This window comes from Miniopterus schreibersii (assembly GCF_964146895.1).
Source record: "Miniopterus schreibersii genome assembly, chromosome: 2".
NCBI lineage: Eukaryota > Metazoa > Chordata > Mammalia > Chiroptera > Miniopteridae > Miniopterus > Miniopterus schreibersii.
Genome location: NC_138102.1, coordinates 34,299,582 through 34,325,346, shown reverse-complemented (window position 1 = coordinate 34,325,346; position 25,765 = coordinate 34,299,582). Strand labels below are relative to the sequence as shown.

Below are 25,765 nucleotides of genomic sequence, written 5' to 3'. Positions count from 1 at the left end.
AAGATTAATCATAAGTAAGGAGATGAAATAATAACAATAACAAAGACAAATAATGCAAATAAATAGTATAATAATTGATTAATAAATAATAATACAAGAATAAACTGTTTCGCATGCTCACAACTGTAAACCTACTTTTGCCAACCCCTGTATATCCTGGATATTAACCCCTTAACAGATACATGATTTGCAAATGTTTTATACCATTCCAAAAATTGCCTTTTGCTCTGTTGATTATTCCTTTTTATGCACAATGGTTTTAAAGTTTGTGATAGTCCAATTTGTCTATTTCGCTTTTGTTGCCTGTGTTTTTGGTATTATATCCAAAAAAATCAATGCCAATTCCAATGTCATGAAGTTTTCCATAGTGTTTTCTTCTAGGATTTTTATAGTTCTAAATTTTACATTAAGGTCTTTAATCCATTTTGAGTTCATTTTTGTATATGGTGTAAGGTTAGGGTCCAACATCTTTCTTTTGTATGTGGAACTCTAGTTTTGTTTACATCATTTTTTAAAAAGACAATCATTTTCCTTTCATGTGGTTTTGATACCTTTGTCAAAGACTGTTTTACCATATATGCCAGGGTTTGTTTCTGGGCTGTCTTGCTGTTCCATTGAGATATATATATATATATCTATATCTGTCTTTAATTCAATACCATGTAGTTTTGATTTCTGTAGCTTTGTAATATGTTTTGAGATTGAGCAGTATGAGGCATCCAACTTAGTTCATTTTCTTTAGGATTGTTTTGGCTGTTTGGGGTCCCTTGAGACTCCAAATAAATTTTAGAACTTTTTTCCTATAATTGAAAAAACTACATTGATATTTTGATAGCGATTGTACTGAATCTGTGGATTGCTTTGGATAGTATGAACATTTTAACAATAATAAGTCTTCTAATCCACAAACACAGGATGTATTTTCATTTATTTGTATCTCCTGTGATTTCTTTCATTAATGTGTTACAGTTTACAGTGTAGAAGTCTTTCACCTTCTTAGTTCAGTTTATTCCAAAGTGTTTTGTTCTTTCTGACGTTATTATAAATAGGGTTTTTTTTCTATGGTGACAATTTTTGACCTCTCTAAAGTCTTTGAGATTGTTGACCACAACCTCCTTCTTGAAACACGTCTAACTCTTGGATTTAATGATAAACATATTCTAGACTTTCCTCCTACCTCTTGGGCTGTGACTTCTCATTCACATTTCAGGCTTTTTCTCATTGGTTCCTATGATTCAGGGAAACATTCTTCCATTGGTAAACTCATGATTTCTAAGGGCTTAAATTACCGTCTATGTGTTGACTTTTGTTCCTCTCCAATATCTATTTCAGTCCAGATATTTCACTTAACCTTTAAACCTTACATCTACCTGTAGACATCATCTCCTAGATAGCTCTCAGGCATTTATCTTATGGAAAATATGACCAACTCCTATTCCCTAAAAGAGAAAAAATGAAGGATACTCATACTTCTCTTGTATTCTCTGTTGTGGCACACCTAGGGCAATCTGGAAACCTGGGGTAACTTCTTTGTCTCCTGCCTTTTCTCATCTCATATCTAATTAGTCACCAAATCCTATCGTCTGTTTTCCCTCCTCTCTATTTCAACACTCCTTTATGTTTCCTCATCTCTCTTTCCTTTTTGGGGGCTGTGATTACTGTCTGCCTCAGAAACTGGTCCTCCTATCTTCGGCCTAGGTGCCCTTCAGTTCATTTTACACTGAAGCTAGAATGTAGGGGAGATTATGTCACTCTGGCTTAAATGCCCTCAGTATAATATCCAAATGCTTAGTGCTGCTCACACTATTTCATCTGCTGGTCCCTGCTTATTTTTCCAGCTCATCATTTTCTCCCTTGTTCTATTCTTGACCCATAGTGAAATTCTAGTGGACTCCAAAAAAGTCACTGTGTTTTTTCTTGCCTAAAGAAAAGGCCTGTGCCCGGCCTGCATGGCTCAGCAGTTGAGCATCGACCTATGATCCAGGAGACTGAGGTTTGATTCCAGGTCAGGGCACATGCCCAGATAGTGCGCTCGATCCCCAGTAGGGGGGTGTACAGGAGGCTGCTGATAATGACTCTCTCATCATTGATGTTTCTATCACTCTCTCTCCCTCTCCCCTCCTCTTTTTGAAATCAATAATAATATACTTTTTTAAAAAAAGAAAAGGCTTGTTGTTCCTTTCATCTTAAGTATCCTTCCTCACGTCACCTTTTTCCAACCCTCTTCACCTGGATAGTCATTACTCAACTTTCAGATTTCAGTCTATACCATACCATACTTGTGAGAAAACATCTCTGATTTAATAGTCTATGCTAGATGTGTCTCCTATGTGCTCCTCAAACCTCTTATAGTATCTGTTTACTTGTCACTTTCTCCCACCAACTCCCAAGCTATTTGAAGGCAGAAACAGTGTCTTGGTCATCAAGTCCCTTGTGCCTAACACAATATATGAAGCACAGTAAATGAGTACTCAGACCTGAGGATTACAGAATGGGTAATATACCAACTATAAAAGGGATACTTCAGACAATTTCAGTCTCATGCCTTTACATACTTGATCATTCAACCTTCTTCCCCTACACCCCACACTGATTCCTAGCTCACTAAGCTATATTCTGATTAGAATTTGGTCTCCAGTCTATACACCCACAGAGAGGGAATATGTTGATTCACAAATATAAGCATCTCATCCACTCTACTTTCTAGACATGCATTTCTTAATGAATGAATGAACTGGGTCTCTGATCAGGTAGTGTGTCATCTTTTGGTGAGTACACTGGTTTATAGTTTGATATCACTGTTATCCTAAATTAGGCACTTACAAATCACGTGAATTTGGGCAAGGAGTTTACTTCCCTAAATGTTACTTTCTGTGTCTTTAATAGAATTAAATTCAGTAATTTAATATGAAGTGTCTTGCATAAGGTAGTTTTCAATGGGTAATATTTATTATTGTAGCAGTTACATTGCTCTCCTTTATGTTACATTAGTTCAAGTTCACTCATGAAAGATGGAGAAAATACTGAGAATAATGAAAGCTCGCCTCAGATCAGGTGATGGCAACCAGTGTTTAGCTGAATAGTATACTCTGGTAAAATCCTGTCTCCTTGTTATTGCCCTAAATCTGGAATGACATCAGTATAAGAGACGAGACAAGACAGAGATGAAAATGTAGGCTCCCAGGTAAGGCTAGAGAGAAACATTAATCTGGAGCTCATATTTTTAAAAGGAATATAAGATTTTTATTGTTTTTGTTTAAAAAATCAGTCAGTAAGAGAGAGAACCTTTTTTACATGGACTCCCACCCCACCAATATGCGGTGGACATCATCAAAGGCCAAACATCATCAATTTTGAACCAGGATTCAAATGAAACAATACAGAGCTTGGGATACAGTTTTAATTTCAGAGCTTTGAATTTAATCTAAACAGACTATCTATAGTTCCCTTTTCAATCATTCTTTCCCTGAGGCTTTTTCTGTGTTTTCCCCCCGCTCATAGTTCAATGAATTTTATACTGCTTCAAAAAAACACCCTTTATACTGTCTTGCACTGAATTTACAAAAATCATTAAAGCTTCAAGAATTCTCTTCATTTTCAAAATGTGCAAAACTCTAACTACAGTCCCCAGTGTTATTCCTACCCTGCTGAACATCAAGGTCATCATTGCCTCCTACTGTTCAGAGGATAGTATTAGGTCAAGGGTTTTGTTAGTCTCCATACAAACTGATTTGGCTTCTTGATAGTCAATTACACATTCACTAACAATCCAGTATCATCTATCATCTATACCTCCAAGTCCAGTATGGGTTTTGGGGATGCTGAAAAGAGAGGCATGGTCTCTATTTAATTAAATTCTAGGTTATGTAAATTATGGCTGCTATGAAATGGTTGCTGCTGTTGTATATTGCTACTGGGAATTGATTGCATCTAATATGCGACACAGAGGGAAATCAATAGATGAATTTTACATGGATATTATTTACATTATTTATTTTGAAGAGTGACAAAAGACAAGCTACACCAGCAACCATTAAGGTACAATCCTGGTGATATCTTAGAGAGAGAGGTATTAGGAATAGGTACTATGTCAGAACCTTTCAAAATTCATCCCCAAGGAGCTCTTTTATTTTCCCCTTTGAATCCCATCGTAAATTTTTTTCTCTATCAAAGTGCCTTTATTAAGTAATGAGTAATTCAGTGCTGCTGCTTCTTCCTAAAAGAGAGGAGTGGATAAAGAGACACGAGAACTGCAGCGCTAGGGGAGCAGAACTGCCACATAGTATTTGCAGATTTCCAGCTAAAAGTATTAAAGCTGGCATTTCAGTTAGCACATCCTGTCTTACACTGGGTAAGTGCACAATTCCCTTTGGCTTCTTGTAGTGGGGAAAGTGGCTGCTGGCTCTATAGTTTCTCTTGAAAAACCCTACAGGTCAGCAGTCCCTGGCGGGAAACTACCGTCTTAAAGAACAAGGAAGTGGTGTCAGAAAAGAATGGGAAGGATCTATATAGCACGGTACTTAAGGAGGACACAACTGCACAGTTCCACCAACCACTGATCATGTAGCCGTACTTGCCCTGGGGGAACCTCTCCCTGAAAGGTCTGATGTCCTTTGACATTTAGCCACCTGACTATCACCTTCCTGACTCTGGATTCGGTCACATTCCTCTCGGTTTATCATTGCATTAATAGTCAGTCATACATAATCCATGCTTTTTCCCTTAGTTTCATATTTGAAATGTTTTCCTAGCTTAACTCCTTTACGCATGTCTTCTCTTCCACTCTAATTCCTTCCCTGGATCTTTCTACCGTGATCTCCCACCTTGCCCATCTTCAGGGTCATATTTCCTCCCTCCAAGTGAGAACTGACTTTTCTCTTTCTAATAGCTCTGTTTAATGTTTCATATTTAACTTCTCCATTTTAGAGGTACTGGCTTCTGTTACTCTTGACAAATGTGTATGAACCAACATTTATAATTTAATACAATTGTGTGTTTTTTGTTTTTTTTATCATGATCACAATAAGATAGATTCAAAGTCTCAAGGGGCCTGGCTGAAATGTTAATATGCTGCAGGCATTTGATGTCTGTGTCTAAGGAGGATCCTTGCTCCAGAAGGTCACTGAGAGAAGAGCTGCCTTGGACAGCATCTGCCATTATGTGGAACGAATGGTAAGCATTTTAGCGCTTACCCTCTGCAATAGTTCTAACTCCAGTGGCTCTGATTAGATCATGTTTTTCAAGGGGAAAACAAAGAACTATTTTGAATAGTTTTAATAATTGGGTTGCTTAATTCACCTTCATTCCTCAGAAACTGACCCTTACATCAACAGCTATTTCATGAATACAATGTCTCTGTCATCTAAAATATCAGTATTTATAAACAGGTAATTAAATGTCCTGTGAGTGAGCTTCCACATAAGGCGTAACTCATGTTTGGCATCTATACAGCTTTAGTTCAACCCAATAGTGTAGAGGTTAAGAGTCTGAGTTTTTGATCCAAATTGCCTGGGTCTAAATCCTAACTCTGCCACTTGTTAGCAATGAAGGCTCAGCAAATGTTACTGTAGCTAAAGAACCTGTAGACTAGTTGGTGGAAAGAGTAAAAGATGAAAAAAGAGTTTGAACTGAACAGAGAGGCTTTGGAATACATAGTGATTTCTGGAATTTCAAACATTAAGAAAATCAAGTGCTTTTTTTCAAGTTTTCTCCTTTCTATTTTCTATTTAGGAATAATAAAAATAGAGTATATATACTTTAATCACTAAGGGCTGTCCTGCACATGCACAAATATTTCAGGTAACGTATTTATTGGAGTTCTAAAAGAAGCCATAAAGGGCAGTCTAAAGTTTCAGGTATCGACATCATTATGGACACGTGTGCATGAAAGTGGATGTGTGTGTGTGAGTGTATTCTTAAAATTATGTAAATGAGCTTTACCTCAGATGGCAGGATAAAAAGAAATAAGAAAAATCACAGATATAAAAACATGACTTAATGGATAAAAACTTTTGAAAACACAAAGTACTCTTATACAAAAATGGAAGAAAGTGAACCAGGAACATTTTAGCTTACTATAACAATATTTGGTCCACAGCAGTTTAATGTTTCAAGTATGAAATTAATAGATGAATTTAATAGAAATGTAGTTTCAGTCCAATTATGGCAAAAAACAATGTACTAATAAAAATGGATTTTGCTGTTTCATTTATGACTTGGATTTTCAATGTTCAAATATCTCTAAATATTCAAAGGAGATACTCCAAATTGTAGATTAGCACAATTGGATAATCAGCTTTGGTGCAGAGAATTTTCAGAAAAACAAAGTGTCACTAATATCTGGTGAGTGATTAAATAAAAGACATTTTATAACTGATAATATATATTCAAAGCAAAGCACCATATAGTTTATTTAAATGGGCATCTTTACATCAATTTTTTTTTCTTTATTGGCAACCCTTAGTTAAAACATAGGCTTTGGAGATAAACGAGAGTGATAAGATGAAATGCATAAAGTAACTTTCAGATATGAAAATGACAACAAAACAATTTAAATAAGTTATGTCTCTGCTTTGTTAAAAATAGGGAACTCAGATGCAATCTGAAGGCTCTGAAGGTGTAGAATCCAGATAAAATTTGTTTTAGAGCTGTGGTTCTCTTTGGTAATATTCCTATTATTCTTCTAGTGTTGGGAAGGATGACCCAAGGATATCTTATCCAGTGTTCTTCTCTCCCACTAGCTCTCCTTCTGAAAGGGTCTATACTCTTTGATACAGCCAAATATTCAAGCCAATTATCCTCCATGTAACAGAAACTATGAGAATGGTTGATCATACCTATAATCTTTCTGCCATCAATAACATAACCTTCATATATGTTAATATATGTTATTATAAATAACATATTTTCATTTAAATTTTTTGGATACGATTTTTATTACCATAACATTCAATCTATTTTCATACTTAACTGGGCACAGTTGATCATTTATTCTATTCCCTTTCTTATAATCACCATGGGTACCCAGACTAAATTCTCTTTTAGTGTCTACAGGTCAGGCAAGTTGATGCTTAATATTTTCATGATGATCAAGGGTACCACATATAATTATGCAAAATGGCAACTTGGCCCTGATGCTTTTCACTTTCAGACAACCTTCATTTAATGGCAGACGGAGAGTAGTCTCCAAATCCAATTTACTATACTACATCAATCTTACCTTTACTCATAATAATGTAAAAATATTCCTAGGTTAATTATAAAGCAATAGAAAATTTCTTTTGCTGATAATAAATAAAATTAAAAAATATTTTTGCCAACTTAGACTGCTGTAATTTATTAAAATCTATTTTTTTACTATGAAGTTTGAACTGCTTTAATATTACCTGTAAGCACATGTTTTAAGAGTTCCTCGTACATTACTTACTTGTTTAAGCTTCTTTAGATCTTCATCAAGTTCTAAGTTGTCCAAAATAACAGCAACAAACAAACTCAGGAGGATCTATAAAATGGTTAAATAACAATGAAAAAACCCAGATGCCGTAAGTATAAAAATATCATGTGTATATGATATAAAATATCTGCCTAAAATATACACCATATAGAATGCATTAACTGAAAAATAAACATGTAGTTGTGAATCACTGCATAGGTATTTTAAGGTATTTATCCCAAATACATGGAAAGAAATGCATATGTTAACTGAAATAAGCAACATAAATATTAATTTGCTTATGAAGCCAATTTAAAATGGAAATTAAGTAAAAGTTTTTTATAACTCAATAATCCCACTTCTGAGACCATGTCCAAAGAAAATACTCTGAAGTACTGATGAATTTTTGTATACAAAGGTGCTTGATAGAGTTATTTGTGACAATGACATACTGGAAATAAGATCTAACCTTCCATAAAGAGTTAATATACTTAATAGAGACCTTTATTATAAAATTCATGCAGCCATTACAAATTCTCATTGTGGTAGCTAGTCTTGCAAAAGTCACCCTGGTGTTCACAGTTTTGTGAGTCTCTGGTGTTCACACACTTGTGAGTCCCCACCATGATGAATCGGGTTGGTATGTGTAAGCAACAGGAAACGGAAATGATCGTGTGTGATAAGAGACATTGTGGCTTTCACCTTGCTCTCTCTCTCTCAACCACCCTGGTGGAAGCCAGGTGCCGTGTCATGAAGAAACTCATGGAGAGGCCTGTGGGGTGATGAGCTGAGGCCTCCAGCCTACAGCCATGAGTGACTCCTCTTAGAAGTGGGTACTCCAGCCCTAGTAAAGCCTGCAGCCCCAGCCAACATCTTGACTAGAAACTCATCAGACACTCTGAATTAGAAACACCCGCTAAACCTGTCTCAGATTCCTAATCTGCAGAAGCTGAGTGAGATAATCAATGTTTATTGTAGTGTAAGCTCTTAAGTTGTTCATAATTTGTTATATAGCAATAGATAACTAATGCATCGTAAGTTTTTATTAATATTGAAAAAATGCTTATACTACAATATTAGATAAGGGTATATATGGTAGAAATGCAACCATGTATAGAAAAGAATAAAAAAGACTAGAAGGCTCTTTAGAAATGTTAATGGTGCCTGCCTTTGTGAAAAATGAATTTCCCCCCTTATTTTTGTATTTCACCATATTTTCCAAATTAAAAAGGCATGTACTTCTTTTGGAATGGGTAAATAAGGTAAAAGAAACAACAAAAATGCAGAATTTTAAAAATATTTTAATTCCTAGTCCCTTTTTAACTTTGAATTCTCTGAAGTTCCACATTCACTTGATAATCTTTTTTCACTCTTAATTTATATTCTTACTTTCAATTTCCCTCTTAACACATTATTTCCACTTGTTAATATTAGACAGTTAAGCGTGAAGGTAAGAAAGTCGAGGCAATTTAGTCATCATGCCTTTTAAGCACTAGCGAGATTATTATATATGTTAATGGCTATCTTTTTCCCAGGTTTAATGAGAATATAACAAGGAAAAAGAAGCCTCTAAATATTATTAAATTTTTTATATATTTTTATTGATTTTATGATTTTTTATTTTTATTTTTTTAGAGAGAGGAAGGGAGAGGGAAAGAGATAGAAACATTGATGAGAGAGAAACATCGACATCGATTGGCTGCCTCCTGCACAACCCCTGCCAGGGTTCAAGCCCAAAACTCAGGTAGATGCCTTGACTGGGAATCAAACCGGCGACCTCCTGGTGCACAGGCTGACACTCAACCACTGAGCATGCCAGCCAGGCAATACTATTAAAATTGACAGGACATGCTCGACTTGGGACAAGTGCCAGTACCCTTCCTTTTTTACAGCCATGTCTTTTGGGATTTTACCAGAACTTAAAGAAGATAAAGAATGGTTTAGACCATAGATTTTTACTGATGTCACCATATCTGCCACACCATGGGCATCTTGGCACAGACATATTCAGGCTTACTCTAAACCAGCCATTATACTCTAAACAGGACATTATATAGTTCACTCCAAGTTTAGCCCCTTCCCATGACCTTGATGTTTATCTTGATGCTGTCATCAAACATAACATCAGGGAAGGAGTCTACCTTTCCTGGCCACCTTGCCTCAGATTCAGAGATATCCACCTGAAGGTCTCCTGCGAGTCTGAGCTGTCTCACACCACTTCCATCACTCACTGGCACTTGATCACCCTCTGTATTCTAATTTAACCAATTTTCTTATCTTTCTAGTAAAAGGGCAAACAAAAATTTTAGAAAAAAAAAAATCCCCAATGAAAAAAGGGAAAGTAACTGCCCCCTCCCTTTTCTTAGAGCATTTCTTTAGAAAACATTGTCCTTGTACAGTCTTTCCCTGTCCCTTTGAGATGTATATAAACCTTTTTAAGAGCTCTAAAAAAGCCTGTTCTGATTTACAACCCAGGAATAGCACCCTCTCTTCCCTTCTCCAATGGTGGGTGGGTGTGTATTTTAGCTACTTGGCCCCATCCTTTGCAAAACTACCTACTTGTCATGGAGATATGAAAAAATTTTAGTTTTCATTTTGATAAAGGCAATTACCTACCACAGATGGACACCCCAATCACCAGGTGAATTTACTGGGAACTATATTTAACAAATGGAGCTATTGAATCTTTTTACTTGAGGGCTAGTCATTTCCATCTTGAGAACATGGATGTAATGTGGGGATATGAATGAAAGGGTTAGCTACTTTCTGTCTTTGCAATCTCTTAGCGGGTTGCCTGTGATGCCCATCGCAGTCTGGTTCAGTGCTTATCCAATAATAAAACTGTTTTCTTTCTCGTCTGCCTGGCTGGAGAGGTTTTCTGGGTTGGCAGATTTTATTTTTAATTATTTCCCCAACACCAGACAGATGGCAGGCTACTTAAGGACAGTGAGGTTATGTTACTCGATTAAATTCTACAGGCAGTTGATTGGACCCCATTGATGTGTCAGACACTGCCTGGTCAGGAACATAAACACAATATTGCACTCACCACGATGAAGTTCACAATCGAATTAAGCGGATGTAGGCTGGCAGCCTGGCAGAAAAGAGCATTGTGGTTTGAGACCTCGGTTAGGCTCTGCCAGTCAAGAGTTATGTGGCAACCACTGACCCACTGTGAGTTTCAGTGCCCTCACCTGAAAATATTACGGCTATAATATTAATTGCTCAACAAGTTGAAGCTACTGTATTTTCACCTAACCCTCCCCCAGCAACACTGGTATATGATATAGCCTTTATGGAAATATACAGACATAAACTTCGATATGGGAAATTTTCTTGTTTTTACAAATGAACTTAATTTAGTCCATAAACCCCCCATTTGCACTGGTGGCTGAAAACTGAGTCTTCCTAGATCAATCCTATTCCATCCTTTAAAACCCAGTTACATTTGAATAAATGTTCCTTTTCTTTCTAGGGCTGGTTTAAAGTTGAGGATGTGATTGTTATCGGCACCTGACGCACTTGGCCATGTGGCCTTTCCTTTGTCCCACTTAAGGGGCAGCCACGGCACTTGTTTTGGGCATCTGGGCTTTCTTCCTGCTGAATTAGGCACCATGTCAGCTCCAGCAGTCCCTGCTAAGATCTCTGATTCTCCCTGACACTGTACTAGTTTCCTCAGGCTGCTGTAACAAATTGCACAAGCTTGGTGGCCTGAAGCCACATAAATGTATTCTATGACAGTTCCGGAGGCCAGAAGTCTAAAATTGAGTTGTCAGCTGCACATGCTCCCTCCAGAGGTGCTAGCAGAGGATCCTTCCTTGCCTCTTCCAGCCTCTGGTGGCCCTGGGTGTTCCTTGGCTTATGGCTGCATCACTCCAGCCTCTGCCTCTGTCTTCACAAGGCATTCTCTTTCTTCCTGTGTCTTGTCGTCGTCTGTCTCTTATAAGGACACTTGTCATTGGATTTAGGGCCCATTTGGATAATTCAGGATGATCTCATCTTAAGATCCTTAATTTAATTACATCTGCAAAGACCCTTTTTTCAAATAAGGTCACAATCAAAGTTTCTGGAGTTAGAACATGAACATATCTTTTTGGGGACCCCACTCAATCCCTTCATTCTCCATCTGGTCTTTGGGCCATAGTTCCTTCAATGGTGTTGTACTATACATTGACTCTCAACTCCTAGGGAAGTTTGGAAATTCTACCATTCCAGGCAGAAAGGATGGGAAAGTTGTTTTTAGGGGATCTTTTAGGTCCTCTCTCTACCTAGACTTCTCAGACAGCTCCCCAATTCTGTCCAGGCTGCCCCTCGTCCATGTGAGGCCCCCAGCAAGGGTATTTCCCCCCAAGTTCAGAAAAGAAGTGGGTACAAGACAAATCTTGAATGTCAAAGCATGCCCAGGTTGGTACCTGTACTGTTGTGGCCCCTGTGTGTGGCATGCCACCCTACCACCAAAAACGCTTTGCCTCCCTGCTTCTTTCCAGGGATTTCTGCCTCCTTCTGCTCCATCCATCCCAGAAAACATTCTTCTTTCCTTTCAGAAAGCAGGAATGTGAAGATTGGAGTGAGGGTTCAGAGAGGGGCCACACAAGTGTGAAGACTGACAAACAGAAACTAAACCCAAGCTGAGTATCACACATTCAGTGCTGTGTCATCTGAGCACTTAGATTTCTGAGAGCTGATCTGGGTTAAGTGGGTCTGGTGCATCTTCTGAATGCGACTTAAGATTGTGAGGCACCAAGTCTAACCCTGTGCTACCAAGACATCAAGATACCAAGGAGAAGGATAATTTCGGTATAAAGAGAATTGTGAGAAAGACTTTCTAGGTGATATGAGCAAAGACAGGCTTTGGGAGCATGTGGCTAATTAGGGGCCTGGTGAGCAGCTAAGAACAGGCAGAGCATGGCTGCCAGAGAGGAGGCTGGGAGAGGCTGGGGAGGCAGGAGAGGGAGATATTGTAATAATCACAAAGTGATGAGATTCCTTTCTTCTCTGTTAATTTTTTCTTTCAGATGTTGTTGCTTTTTCTTTTTATGCATGTAATGTAGTTATTTTAAAGTGGATCACAGAAATGATAACTAGGCAGTGTCAAAAGTGCAGTTTGGCAAAAGGTTATTAAATATATAACATTTTAGTTATTTATTTTTAAAGTACATTTTATACATTCTTCTTAGAGAAAAAAGAAAATAGCTACTCTCATAGCAGGACAGGGAGGCAGATGTGGGATGCTGGCCACACTTTCTCCTTGTCATGCAGATAAGATTTGATTTTCATGGTAGAGAGAAGGCAAGACTCAAAAAGGAAAAGCTCTGGTTTTGTTGGGAAAATGCTGAAAGGGCTTTGCAGGTTGAAAGCTCCCTGTTTACAGAATTGAGACAAGATGTTGGGAGGGTTATGGCAACAAATTAAGATTTATGTAAGAGAAAGTTTATAGTTTGCTTTAAATTATCATTCAACCCAAGTTCATTCAACAAATACTCTTGAATGTTTAGGCATCACTGCTTAATTAACATGACAATGTGACGGCAAAACCAGGAACTACTTAAAAATATGTGTGGAGTTTGAGTTTCTTCCCAAAACTATTTGTACATGAACTTTTAGCTTGACCCTTGTCACCAAGTTCCTAAGTGTAGGGCACTGCGATAAGGTGACATCTTGGCACTTAGGGTGAGAGCTGGCTTTGACTCTCTTTGGAATGGATGTAGATGATGCAGGAGAGGCAGGGTCAGTCTGCAGGTGGTTGTGAGGAGGTGAGAATTACTTTGTAGTTCTTTTCTCAGACTCTAATAAGGTAGCAATAACCACTGTGATAAAGAAATAGAAATAAAGGGAGGGTGGCAGCTTGGTTTCCAAAATCACTTTTAATTTTCGCTGTCAATGAGACAGATCATTGTCCTACAAACCCAGTGCTGTGTGGAATTGGACCGAGGGCGAGGGCAGGCTGAAGGGGGTGCGGGCCACTTCTCAATGCATGGTATTGAAAGTTGTGGGACTGGGGGATGAATTCTTTGTCTGAAAGTGAGAATCATTCCTCAGTTCCTGCGTTTTTTCATTTGTTTGTTTTGTTTTTATAAGAAGCTGAGGTAATGCTCATTAATAATCTGAATTTTATTTTCCGTCAATGTTCACTTACTTGTAAGTGCCACATGTGCTGTGCCAAAAGGTTTCCCACAGCCATTAAATGTGATTCACAGGTTTATATTAAAATGTTATTTATATTATAAAGACATTTTATGGAGACTTGCCACATTAACTCAAAGAGCTTCATCATTTGTATGAAACACCTTTATATTTTGCCAGTTCTAAATTATGCAACCAAAGTACTCTGCTCTATTTTTTAGTATTTAGATTTATATAATATTTAAATTTTCGATGCGGCACCGAATCTATATCACTATTTTTTTAATGATGTAATTTTCTGGGGAATAAAGACTAATGATATATCCTTTCATTTCCTCTTGAGCTTTGTTAAAACACAAGTAGTACATACTTTCTGCACAGCAGTATTTCATTTGTGCAATGCTTTCAAAAAAGAAATTCACACATACATACACATATATCCATGCATTGGCTACTTGCCACTTTTTTCCCATATTTTAAAAAAATATGTTTTTATTAATTTTTTAGAGGGGAAGGGAGAGAGATGGAGGGATAGAGAGAGAAACGTCATCCATGTGCTGCCTCCTGCATGTCTCCTACTGGGGACTGAGCTCACCCCCGGGCCCTGTCTGAGGGTGCCCTGACTGAGAATCAAACCGGTGGCCTCTTAGTTCATGGGTCGATGCTCAACCACTGAGCCACACCAGGTGTTACTTGCCACTTTTAACAGCTTTCTAACATTCCAACATATGAATATCCAACACAAATACTTGTTCTACCATGTAATATACAACTGATGTACTAGTCACTTCCTTATTTTATGATCACTATTGAAACATTATGAATCAACAATGTCAATGAAAAAATGGAGAATGACTATTAAAATTTTCCAGGTATCTACTTCTTTATTTTCCTCAAATTATCATGCCCATTCTCAAGATATTTTTAGCATTGGCAATGCATTCAGTGTGGAAAATGCCACATATCAAGTCTTTGGAAGCCTGGCAAGTATCCTTGGAATTTTTATGAATGACATAGCAACATATTGGTGGGATGCTGACCTTCTAGCTTAGTGGATTTCAGATCATACTTTTCCAGGTTCAATATGGCGCCTGCCCCAGAGTCTTAATAGGTGCTCAGCTACAATAAATCCTTAAGATCCCTCTTCTCTTTTTCTAACTACTCCTCTTACACCTTAAAAGCTTCTGAAAAAGCCAGACTCACCTGAGCTGAGGGTTCACTAGGTATTCACCATGTTTTAAGTTTTATACATTTAACCACAGACAAACTTGTTTTCTTGCATTTATCCACAGTACGTTTCAGCAACATTCAATAAATTACAGAAGTTGTATTCCTAGTATCATTTCCTCCAATTTTATTCAGACATAACCATTCAGTCCAACATACTTTACCTAACACTCACTTTTGGGTTATCATGATTCAGACTCCTGAAAGTTACAGTTTATTTTTACAAGAGGGTGGCCTTACCACAATGGGTTTTCTTTGTTGAGAATTTCTGTCTCTGTAGCTGCATATCCTATTTTGCATTCTCCCAAACTCTGCATATAGCTACACCCTTGCCTTATGTATCTTTCCTTTCTATTTTTGTTTTTTTCTAAAGCTTACTTTTACTATTTTCTTTTCCTTTTTACATAGCTTAAAGATAGCCCTTTAGCCAAAATGCCACCTTTACTCTTATTTCTTTCTCTACTGTGAACTCTATTAATAATTTCTATTTTTTATTATTATTTTAAATATGCAATAGAAACACAGCAGGTATCTGGTAAACACCCCGTAATCTTGTGTTTTTCTTTTCTTTTCCTTCTTATCATTTATAATCATGCTATCCTAAGCCATCTTGCAGGCTGTAGTTGGAAACAATCTCATTTTTTATACAGGTCAACAAAAAGTCAAATGTAATCAGAGCAGTGTAAAATAGGAAATGTTCGACACAGATGCACTTTTAAATGAATTCTATAAAATCAAATTATTTAATTTACACTTTGGAATGCCCATTTTTGTCAGCAAAATATGACTATTCTCAGAAAGCTGCCACAGCAGAAGCAAAATCAGGAGATTGCTGTGTTAATTTAAGCACTTCAAAGGTAACAAAAAGACTATCCACAATGGATCCTTAATTACATTTTCTCTCAGTATTCACATCACAGGGCTTTCCTTTGAAACAATAATAAAGGAAAAACACTGAGAATAAAAAAAATAGACTCTTTCAATTGGTTAAGTCTTCCACAATCCTTAATCCCCAAGTCAATGGTAAAAGTGAAGAAAAATATGAATTCCACAAGCATTCGGCAAACTGCAGTCAGGACAGAAATACAGAATACTACCTGGCAGATGAGAGAGAAGTTTTAAAAACATAATAGGTAATGATTATGAATATGCATTTGCTGAGCACTTAAGCTTGATTTTCATTGTGAGCTGGAAAATTGGTGCCCCCAGGGGGTGATGGAATAGCCTGCTGTTGTTTTTTTTTATGCCAGAACAAACTGCAGGGAAGCAGTTTTTCTTTCTTTTTTTTTCTTTTCTTTCCTTTTTTTTTTCTGCTTTGTACATGCCTGTCCCTGGAAAGACTAAATGAGAAACTCACCAGTTGTGTGGCACCACTGGCCAGCCTGGGTAAAAAACAATCAGAGTTTGTATATTTATGTGGACTTTTTTTCATTTGGGTTGCAATGCTTTGTAATATTTTGCGAAAAGAAACATACAATTTAACAAAAATGCTCATTTTAAGACAAGTTCAAGCCTAAAGACAGGCTTATGGAATAGAGATTTTTAATGTATTAAATGTCCAGTTTTTAAGAGAATATGATATATGTATTAGCACAGGCCTATCACCTCCTTGCACATATTTACTTGTTGGTTCACAAACAATGTCTGGCTGCTTTACTGTCAATATTTTGACCACTATTTCAGATTTGGTAGGTCTGGAATCACTGGGAAGCAGATGTTTATTATGTGGGCATTGATCACATAACAAGCAACAACAGCATGTGCTCATGGCAGTTTCATCATATGTATCACCAGGCCTTGAATCACAGGTTTTATTTTTTGGTTCCTTTGTGCTTACTAGTCCTATTTATGTACTAGTTGTAGGCCCAAAGAGGACAGGGATTACATTCTTTCCCACTTTGGTTAGGATTAGGTTAGTACGTACACATAGTAGCTGAGATTTAATAAAACTGTGCAGAATCAAATTGAGCTAACTTAATAGAGCCCATTACAGTGACGGTCAGTCAGTCTGAGGATAAGCAGGAAAAGAAAAACAATTGCTGATCAACTTTAAACAAAATCTCCAGGGAAGCGACTTCAGTTCCTAGGCTTTTTGGGTAGTTAGAAATAACATTCTCAGCTTTAGTTTAGTTGCAGTGTTCTCTTTGAACTAATTAGCTCTCATTAAAAAAAAGTCCCTTATAAATTTAAATATATGAATAGCTGACCTTTTTGCATTAGGTTCATAATCAGAGAAATCAACTAAATATCTCAACGCTTTAAGAATTAACATAAATGTGTTTGAGAAAAGTCAATTTGAGTTATTTAAGCAGTGTATTTAACCTAACTTATACCACATGTAAACAGTAAGTTGAGATGTATTTAATACCTAAAGGTAAAAGGTAAACATTTAAAGCAATTAGAAGAAGATCGAGGAGAATATTTTTATTACCTCAGGGTGAGAAAGACTATCTTAAATGTGAGTTCAAAATAAATATTGACCATAAGTAAAAAACTGATAGTTTGGCCACATAAAAAAAATGTCAAAATGTTATTGGTGGGGTGCCTTGTGTCCTCGCCTCTTGCTGATGGAAATAGGATTCTTGAGGTATTGTGGAAAGCTTTATTGTTGATATAAAATTAAGGGGATTCCCTTCCAAGTTCCCATCTCCCTCCGTCCTGCCATGGGAAAAGTCCAGCCTTGTCTTCAGCAGGGCTGGGATTAAAGCCACTGCCCAGAGTTTCCCCTCCATATTAAAGCACAGTCCAGTCCAGCATCTGGCTAGCTTAGCTTGTGTTCCCAGCTGCAGTCCACTGTGTGTGCGGTCTGCATGGCCTTGGGCCATGGGGCTGCTTAAGGCCACATGGCTATGGAGAGAGGGCAGGCGAGAGTGGCTCACAGAGCAAGAGAATGCAAGGGAGCTGGAGCAAAGCAAGAGAAGCAGAATTCTTTGTCTGGGGATTTTAACCTTCCAAGATTTCATGTGCTTGCAGTACTCCACCCCCAGTCAAATATCTTTTCTCCATGTTAGACTGACAGGTAAGCATCTTTCCTACAACACCCTGACTTCATTGCACATGTGCCCATCTCCCCCTTTGTTGGATCCCTTTCCCCAGTGATCTGCAGGGAATGGAACTGTTGTTTTCTGGGGAGCATGAAGTTGCAGCTTCCTGGCAAAGCTGCCCAGATGACCGTGCTTACAATGTCTGGCCTCCCCTTCGCTCCTTTTCTATTATTAATATCAGCTAGCTAATTACAAAGATGACAAAAAGATATCACAAATTGGGATAACAAAATACTGCCTAAGAAAAGACATTTATATAGTAGTCAAGGGATTAACACCCAGAACATATGTACTACTCCAATACATGAATTTAAAAAAGACAAACTAGATCTTAGAAAAATAGGTAAAGCATACGATTGGGCGAGTCACAAAGAAGATGGCTGATCAACATATGAAGAGCACCCTTATCAATAATTATGGAAATGCAAATATGCAAGTTAAGGAAAATACCAACATTGAACTCATCAGACTGTCAAAATCTTAAAAGTCTAGCAATATCAAAAAATATCCAGAGACACTGAAGCATACAACATACTAATATATTTCAGAAGGAAGAGGGCAGAGCAGGAAGAGATTAACCAATGAACTTAATATGCATATATGCATAGCCCATGGACAGACAGTTGTTCTGGGAAGGCCTGGGAAGGGGGGAAGGGGGAGGAATGAGAGGGTCAATGTTGGGGCGGCTGTCTAGCAATATCAACCATAAGTGAGAATGTATGCACACAGGGATTCTCAACCACTGTTCTTGGGAGGGTAAGTTAGTGTAGCTTACTTACAGAGCAGGAGTCTGCAAGTGAAAGGTACAGAGAGTAAATATTTTAAGTTTTGAGGGCCAAGAGGCAACATTTAGGATATTATATAGGTACACAATCATTTAGTAATGCACAAACCAGTCTTAGCTCACAGGCCACATAAATAAAACCTGTAGACCAGATTCAGTATGGACTTGCAACATTATATAAGTAAAACAACCTAAATATTCACCAAAACAACCTAAATATTCATGACGAAAGGACCTGATAAATATGGCATATTCAGTCATATTTCATATATTCATGACTATATATACCAAATAAGCTTTATATATATTAAGGTAAAAAGATTTCAAAAACAATATTTAGTGAAAAATTCAACTGACAATGTATACAGAATTTGATACCACTTATTCTGAAAATTGCTGCTACTAATGATTTGTAAGGAGGAAAGCACATGATCAAATATAACTTGGCCTTGGAATGGTGTGTAGTCATCATGGCAGAGAACTGTGCACACCAGGTATCTCTACCAAGGTGGTCACCATGCATTGCAGCAGAGTTTCTCAAACTAAAAAATTAATTTTAATGTTAAAAATGAATGGTGTAAAATGTTTGTAGGTGATAACCTTAAATTTAAAACACTATATATTTTAAATGGATACATATATGTGTGTGGGAGTCTACCGTATTTCATTGATTTTAATATGCACATTTATTTTCACATTATAACAACTGAAATTAGGATGCGCCTTATCATCTATGTGTATAGTTTAGTTGTTGGTTTTTTAAAATTAATGTTACACAAAATAAGAGTCTTTTTATAGTTTATAGCATGTTAAATTTAGTGAAGTATGATTTAAAACTGGAAGATGGATTCATACCAAATTCATCATTATCTGTAAGACAATGATAATTGGGGAAAGAAGAAGGATATTTTAAACTGATCAATAATACTTTACTTCTAAAGTTAAAAACATATGAACTAACATAATAACATTTTAGAATTTATTAATATACAGCTTTAAATGCATACACAATCTTACTTAAACTTAAAGGCACTTAGTGTTGGTGATAGCTACCATCATCCGCTTATTTAATGGCTAAAATCTCCTTCCAAATACAAGCTCAACTCACATGGAGATGGAAAACTTGGGCACTAGGTGTGGGGCATTATTATCCTCAATTTCAGATATAACATGACATAGAGATCAGGGAAGTTGTCTGGTTTTTCCGAGTCACACATCTAGCGCTAGAATCTGAATCTAGATTTTGACTCCAACTCCATACTCTTGTATTCTACCATATTTACTAGAGCGCCCTCACTGAATTTTCAGTTCTCAGTTGCTTTACAGATTTGAAACAATTATGAATAAAAGAACAAACAATTGCAATGTTCAGTTTTAATTAAAATCTATCTTTTGAAAATAACAATAAAATTAGAATGTGTTTTGAGCAGATACTTAAATCAGTAGAATGAAGAGATGAAATTAGATATGGGTTTTCAAGTTATGCTCTATGGATTTTTAAAGGCTCAGGTGAATCTCAGGAATCCTCAGAAGTGTTCCAGTGTTCCAAAATCATTGCCACGTTTTTGGTCCAATAAGGAAAATTTAGACTACTCAAAAAGTCTGTGTATCAGATTTAATATAATATTTATTATATCCCGGCAGAAGTTCACTTGAAAAAAATTCACTTTGCTAAATAATTTTCGAGGCTAGATAGTTTTCTTTCTGCTTTTATAATGTGTGAGTCTCTGACTTAAGGATCAAATTTATAGCTGTGTGTAAAAAATCTGCAGAGGTTAGCAAACAATTATATTTTACAAAAACGATTACATAGGTTATTCTCATACAACCATGATTTCAGTCATATCTGTCCTGTATTTAACCCATGATCAATACTCTCCAAGCTATTCCATAGTTTTAAAGGAACGTAAACTCATAGTAGGTGCATAATAGACATTAGTTGAATTCATGAGTGAATGAATTAACGATGAATGAATAAATGAATGACAGGCACAGATTTAAAGGTTGTGGAAGGGAGTATGTAAAGCCCTCAGGGACAAGGGTCCTGGAAACACCAGCACAGTTAGAGTTGGCTCTGGAAGCCAGACCTCCATTCCTACTACTCAATGTTCTTTGCTTTTATGAATATTTAAAAAGCTACCTCATATAAAAAAATGTCCAAACTATTTCTTTGTGATTCTCTTGTTTGAACCCAAGACTTTACAATGCATCCTCATATGCTTTTTTATAAACATGTCTTAGTTTTGAAAGCTTTTGTCTCTGTAGTAAATGCAAACTCTAATGTAACATCTTGTTTCTCAAGCACTTTTTTTTTTTAAATATATCTTTATTGATTCGAGAGAGAGGAGAGGAGAGAGGGAGAGACAGAAACATCAATGATGAGAGAGAGTTATTGATCGGCTGCCTCCTGCACGCCCCCGACTGGGGATCGAGCCTGCAACCCAGGCATGTGCCCTGACCGGGAATCGAACCCCAATCGCCTGGATCCTAGGTCGATGCTGAACCACTGAGCTACACCCGGCTGGGCAAGCACTTGTTTGATTCATGGATATTTAGAATTGGAAGGGACCTTAGAGTTTATATGTAATTTGCTTTATTTTAGTGACTCTTGGGCAGAGGTTTGATTTGATGCTGACATTTTCAGTGACAATAGTAATTTTCATAATCTAAGGAAGTAGCAATAAGTAGTTGCAAAGCCATGGCTTTGAGACCAGGCAGGACTGGACATATTCTGACTCTAACATTTAGACTCTATGTGCCATTGGACAAATTACTTAACTCCTCTGAGCCTCAGTTTCATCATTTGTAAAATGGGAATATTACCTAACTTGGTTTTTCCAAATGTTAGGAATAAAATTGTGAAACATTTTGCCTGTCAATATGTAGTAGAAGTTGTTTTCATTTCATGTGTTCCTAATAAAGGATAACATTTAGATCCTTAACTTGGAATTTTTAACTAAGAGTAGAGCTTAAGTTTGCTTCTTAAATATGCACCAATTTATTATATAGAGATGTACATTTCACATTAGAAAGACTTGAGAATTACATCTTTTAGTATGTCACAAGCCACATTTCATAACATTTTTTCTTTCTTTTTAATAAAAAATACATTGACAAGAAAAGTCTGTGTGACATAAGTCAATTTTTTCTTGGAATTGGTATTCAGTTTTTATTGTGCTATTAAAATATTTGCTGCTCTGTGTCTATGTGTTTTATTTTTTCCCATCTGTTTCTTTCCATTGCACATAGCACAAAAACACTGAGCTGATTTCTAATTAACTGACTACACCATGAGGTCTCCAGCTTCTTTCTTCAGTTTAATTACAGCTGTGAAGAAGATGAAGTGAAACTAAAGAGTATCTCTACAAGATTAGAAATAATAATAATAATAACATAGTTCTGGTTTGATTCTTAGATCATCTAGGGTGTGAATGATTAGAGATGTTTAAGTAGGTATGCAAATATGAGATTTCTATTTTGTTTTGTCTTGTTTTCCCTCATGCAAACACTTGTACCTGATAGAGACAACTTCTTAGTTAAATCTGAAATCTAGTTTCTCAAAGAACTTAGAACTTAGAACTTAGAATTTAGAACTTAGGGAACTCATCTAACCAGACCACTCTACATTGGTTCTCTGGCTCTCATTCTGAAGTTGAAAGTAGGCCAAAAATCTGTTGATGCTCATCCCATTACAAAATCTAAGACATAACTGAAAAAAGTGCTAAACTCACCAGAGTGGCAAAAAGATGATAGAGAATGAAATAGATGGCAACCACGGGTGCCCACATGTGTCCCACAGCATTTAGAGTTTGGTCCATTACGTCTACCCATCCTTCCTGGGTTAGGATCTGGAACATGGACATAAATGCCTACAGAGGAAAAGAATGGAGGTATTAAATACCAGCTTTAGGCTTGCATGCAATTTAAAATTAGTATATGGTGTTTGAGGACTTTGATCTCAATATTATTGATTTTTATCTGATTGCTCAGGGGAAGAACAACCTTGATTCAACAGATGGGAAAGGGCTGAGAAGAAAAGATCACAAAAGCCTGGTATCTAACTATTCAGTGTGGAAAATGAAAATAATTGTTCTAAATTAAAACTAGCCTTGTTGGTAATAAATACTGTTGAGAAAAATTAGAAAGATATTCAAGACGATAGCATATTTGCCTTTCTTTTTTTCTCCTCTAAGTAAGCTATTTAACATTTCCAACAGATTACTGTATTTTTATTTTTAATGCTAAGCATAATTTGTTTTTATAATGAATTACATTTAATTGTTTAAAGGCATACGAGAGTAACCTATTTTACTTTTATAGTACCCCTCTATCAAGTTGTTATATTAAAAACATGACTCTTTTAAAAAGAAATATTTCTAAATAATATTGCCATGCTGAGCAACTTAATAAACACAAATACATTTTTCATAATTGTTTTGTTTCTTTTTCAAAGCCGAATCAAGACCATGGACAAAGAGAAGACTAAAAAATATAGAGCATTCCAACAAAAGCCAGCTGAAGCTACAGGGCTCACACTCTTTCTGCAAAGATCTTTGGTTAATTCCATTCTTACATATGTTTCTTATTAATTATATGATTACATATACATCTCTAATTCAAGTATTGTTTACTCATTAGTGGCCAATAAATCATTCTTGATGAGAATTCATGATGATGTCTGGAAAAGATGACAATTGGAATCTAGTGACTCTTTAAAAATGTCTTCATAGGCCACAGTACAATAAAGACTTAAATTGAATTCAAAGGTATTGACGCTCCAAGAAATAAAGTCCAGTGTAATATAAAGATGAACTGATCCCAAGATACAAGCTCTGTTACACTGATTAGGATCTCAGAGGCAAAAAGGACCTCAAAGATAATCTAATTTGACTCTTCCTTTATAAAGATAAGGAAAATGAGGCTTAAGAATGATAGGTCATTAGCCCAAAGTCACTCTATTAAGCTGATACTCATGTGTTCTGACCCTGAAGTACTTTTCGGAGTATGGATTCCAGTGTTCTGTGAAGTCTTGAATCTACTACTTCCCAGTCCTGCTCACACAGTAAGCTCTCTCAGGATAGTTTCCTTTACTAGAGATAATTAACTTTTTTAGAAGTAAAGTGTTCAATGCCCAACATATGAACAAAGGAGAAATTAATTGGTAAATGGATCTTGAAGTAGGAGATACATTTTTCCACTTAACGTTTTGCCCATGTGTAAAACCCTTAACTTCTCCTTGAGTTAACGTTTCTACAGTCTCATTATCCAACAAAACCTTCCGTTCACAAAAGTATGAAATACATTGCTATTGATACTTGAACTCAGGATCACTAAGTAAGAAAATAATACTTTCCTTGCTAGGTGCCTAAGAGAATGTTAGCTTTAACTCATCATAAAAATGCTTCATAGATTTTTCAACACACTATTTAACCCATAAGTGTGCCAGGGCTTAGCATTGAGGACAATTATTTTTTTCCCCTGCATTTTTTTTTTTTAATGTTGAATATTTATTACCTCCAAAGGCAAGGAGCACAAGTTCCAAAGATGATTCACATAAAAATATCAGATCACTGTATTTTCTTCAATGGAGATGTCACCAGTGTGAAAGTATGTGCTCATCTTAAAGACTCAACAGCAATAGAGGAAGAGTAAAACACCTCCCAGAACTAAAGGAATTTTACTGGATATAAATTTCTTTCTCCAAAAGTAACAGGAATGTTTATAATTAATAAACCTGCCCAGTAAATTTATTTTTGGTACCCACACCAACAATTTAGGTATACCTTCAGGTGCCTTGGGCACAAACCAATGTAATTTGTTTTCATCTACTGCGTTGCTTTCCTGAACACTCAACCATTACTCATTCAGTAAATGCTCCAGAATGTGGAGCTGTGGAACTCTAACCTGTTGCTGTGAGATAAGCAACGCAGGCAAGAACACTGGTGTTATCCTCTACTCTTTTCAGAGTCTCAGAAGAAAAAAATCTCATTTCTGCACAACTCAGCCACCTGAAAGTTCATGTTGTGAGATGCTGTGAACTGTATTTGAGAGCCAAGCTTCCTGTACATTGTTATTTGCGTATTTATAGCTGCTTACAGGAATGAACCAATGAAAGGGAGTGCCATGAAATACTTTTATTATAGGCTAAAAATTAATTTGTGTTCTGCAGGAAAGGGTACCTTATCAGTTTTGCTGAGATTTTATACAGAAATTTAAATCCAAATGAGTTTGTTTGAGGTTGTGAATCAAGTACACATACTGACATTATCCACAGGATCTGTGTCCTTGAAGAACATGCTTAGTTTATTTATTCAAACAACGTTAGTGGTTACTGAAGGTTTGATGTATTTGGGATTGAGATGAGGAAGATATGGTTTGTTCTCTTAAGAAATTTATAATCAAGAGTGGAAGAAACCTGAAACACCAATTATAAAGAACTTATGCACCCCTATGTTCATAGTAGTGCAATTTACAATAGCTAAGATCTGGAACCAGCCCAAGTGCCCATCAGTAGATGAGTGGATAAAAAAGTTGTGGGACATTTACACACATGGAGTACTATGCACCTGTAAAAAAGAAGGATCTCGTACCCTTTGGGACTGGAGAGTATAACTCAGTCAGAGAAAGATAAGTATCACATGATCTCACTTATACGTGGAATCTAATGAACAAAATAAACTGATGAACGAAATAGATCCAGAGACATAGAAGCAGAGAATAGACTGAGGGATCTCAGAGGGAAGGTGGGGGTGGGTGGGTGGGAAGAGATAAACCAAAGAACTTATATGCTTATATACATAACCCATGGACGCAGACAATATTGTGGTGGAAGGCCTGGTTGGGGGCAGATGCGCGGTGGAGGGGGTCAATGGGGAAAAAAGAGGACCTCTGTAATACTTTCAACAATTAAATTTTTCAAAAAAGGTTAAAAAAAAGAGAGTGGAAGAAAAAGATGAGCATGGCCAGCTTTAAGAAAAGAAAAAGTTGAAAAATATGGTGTGTAGGAGAAATATGGTAAAGTTACCAAGAAGCAAGTTAGAAGGAACAGCGTATTCCTCTTGGGTAAGTTAAGAACAGGTCTGTGAAGATGCTGGCAGTTGGCTTCCACGATGAAGATGAGTAGGATTTAAGTGGTGGAGAAGCAGGTGATGAACA

At 36.6% G+C, this 25,765-nt stretch overlaps 1 protein-coding gene across 1 annotated transcript in view; it reads right to left on the bottom strand.

Moving 5' to 3' along the window:
* The window catches only part of NALCN (sodium leak channel, non-selective), a 273,012-nt gene that overhangs the window by 96,130 nt on the left and 151,117 nt on the right, over positions 1–25,765 (bottom strand). Inside the window, exons 14-15 of the mRNA XM_081127411.1 lie at positions 22,342–22,479; positions 7,427–7,501 (exon numbers count right to left, since the gene is read on the bottom strand). Of these exons, the coding sequence (XP_080983537.1) occupies positions 7,427–7,501; positions 22,342–22,479 (213 nt within the window). The remainder of the gene's footprint in view (positions 1–7,426; positions 7,502–22,341; positions 22,480–25,765) is intronic.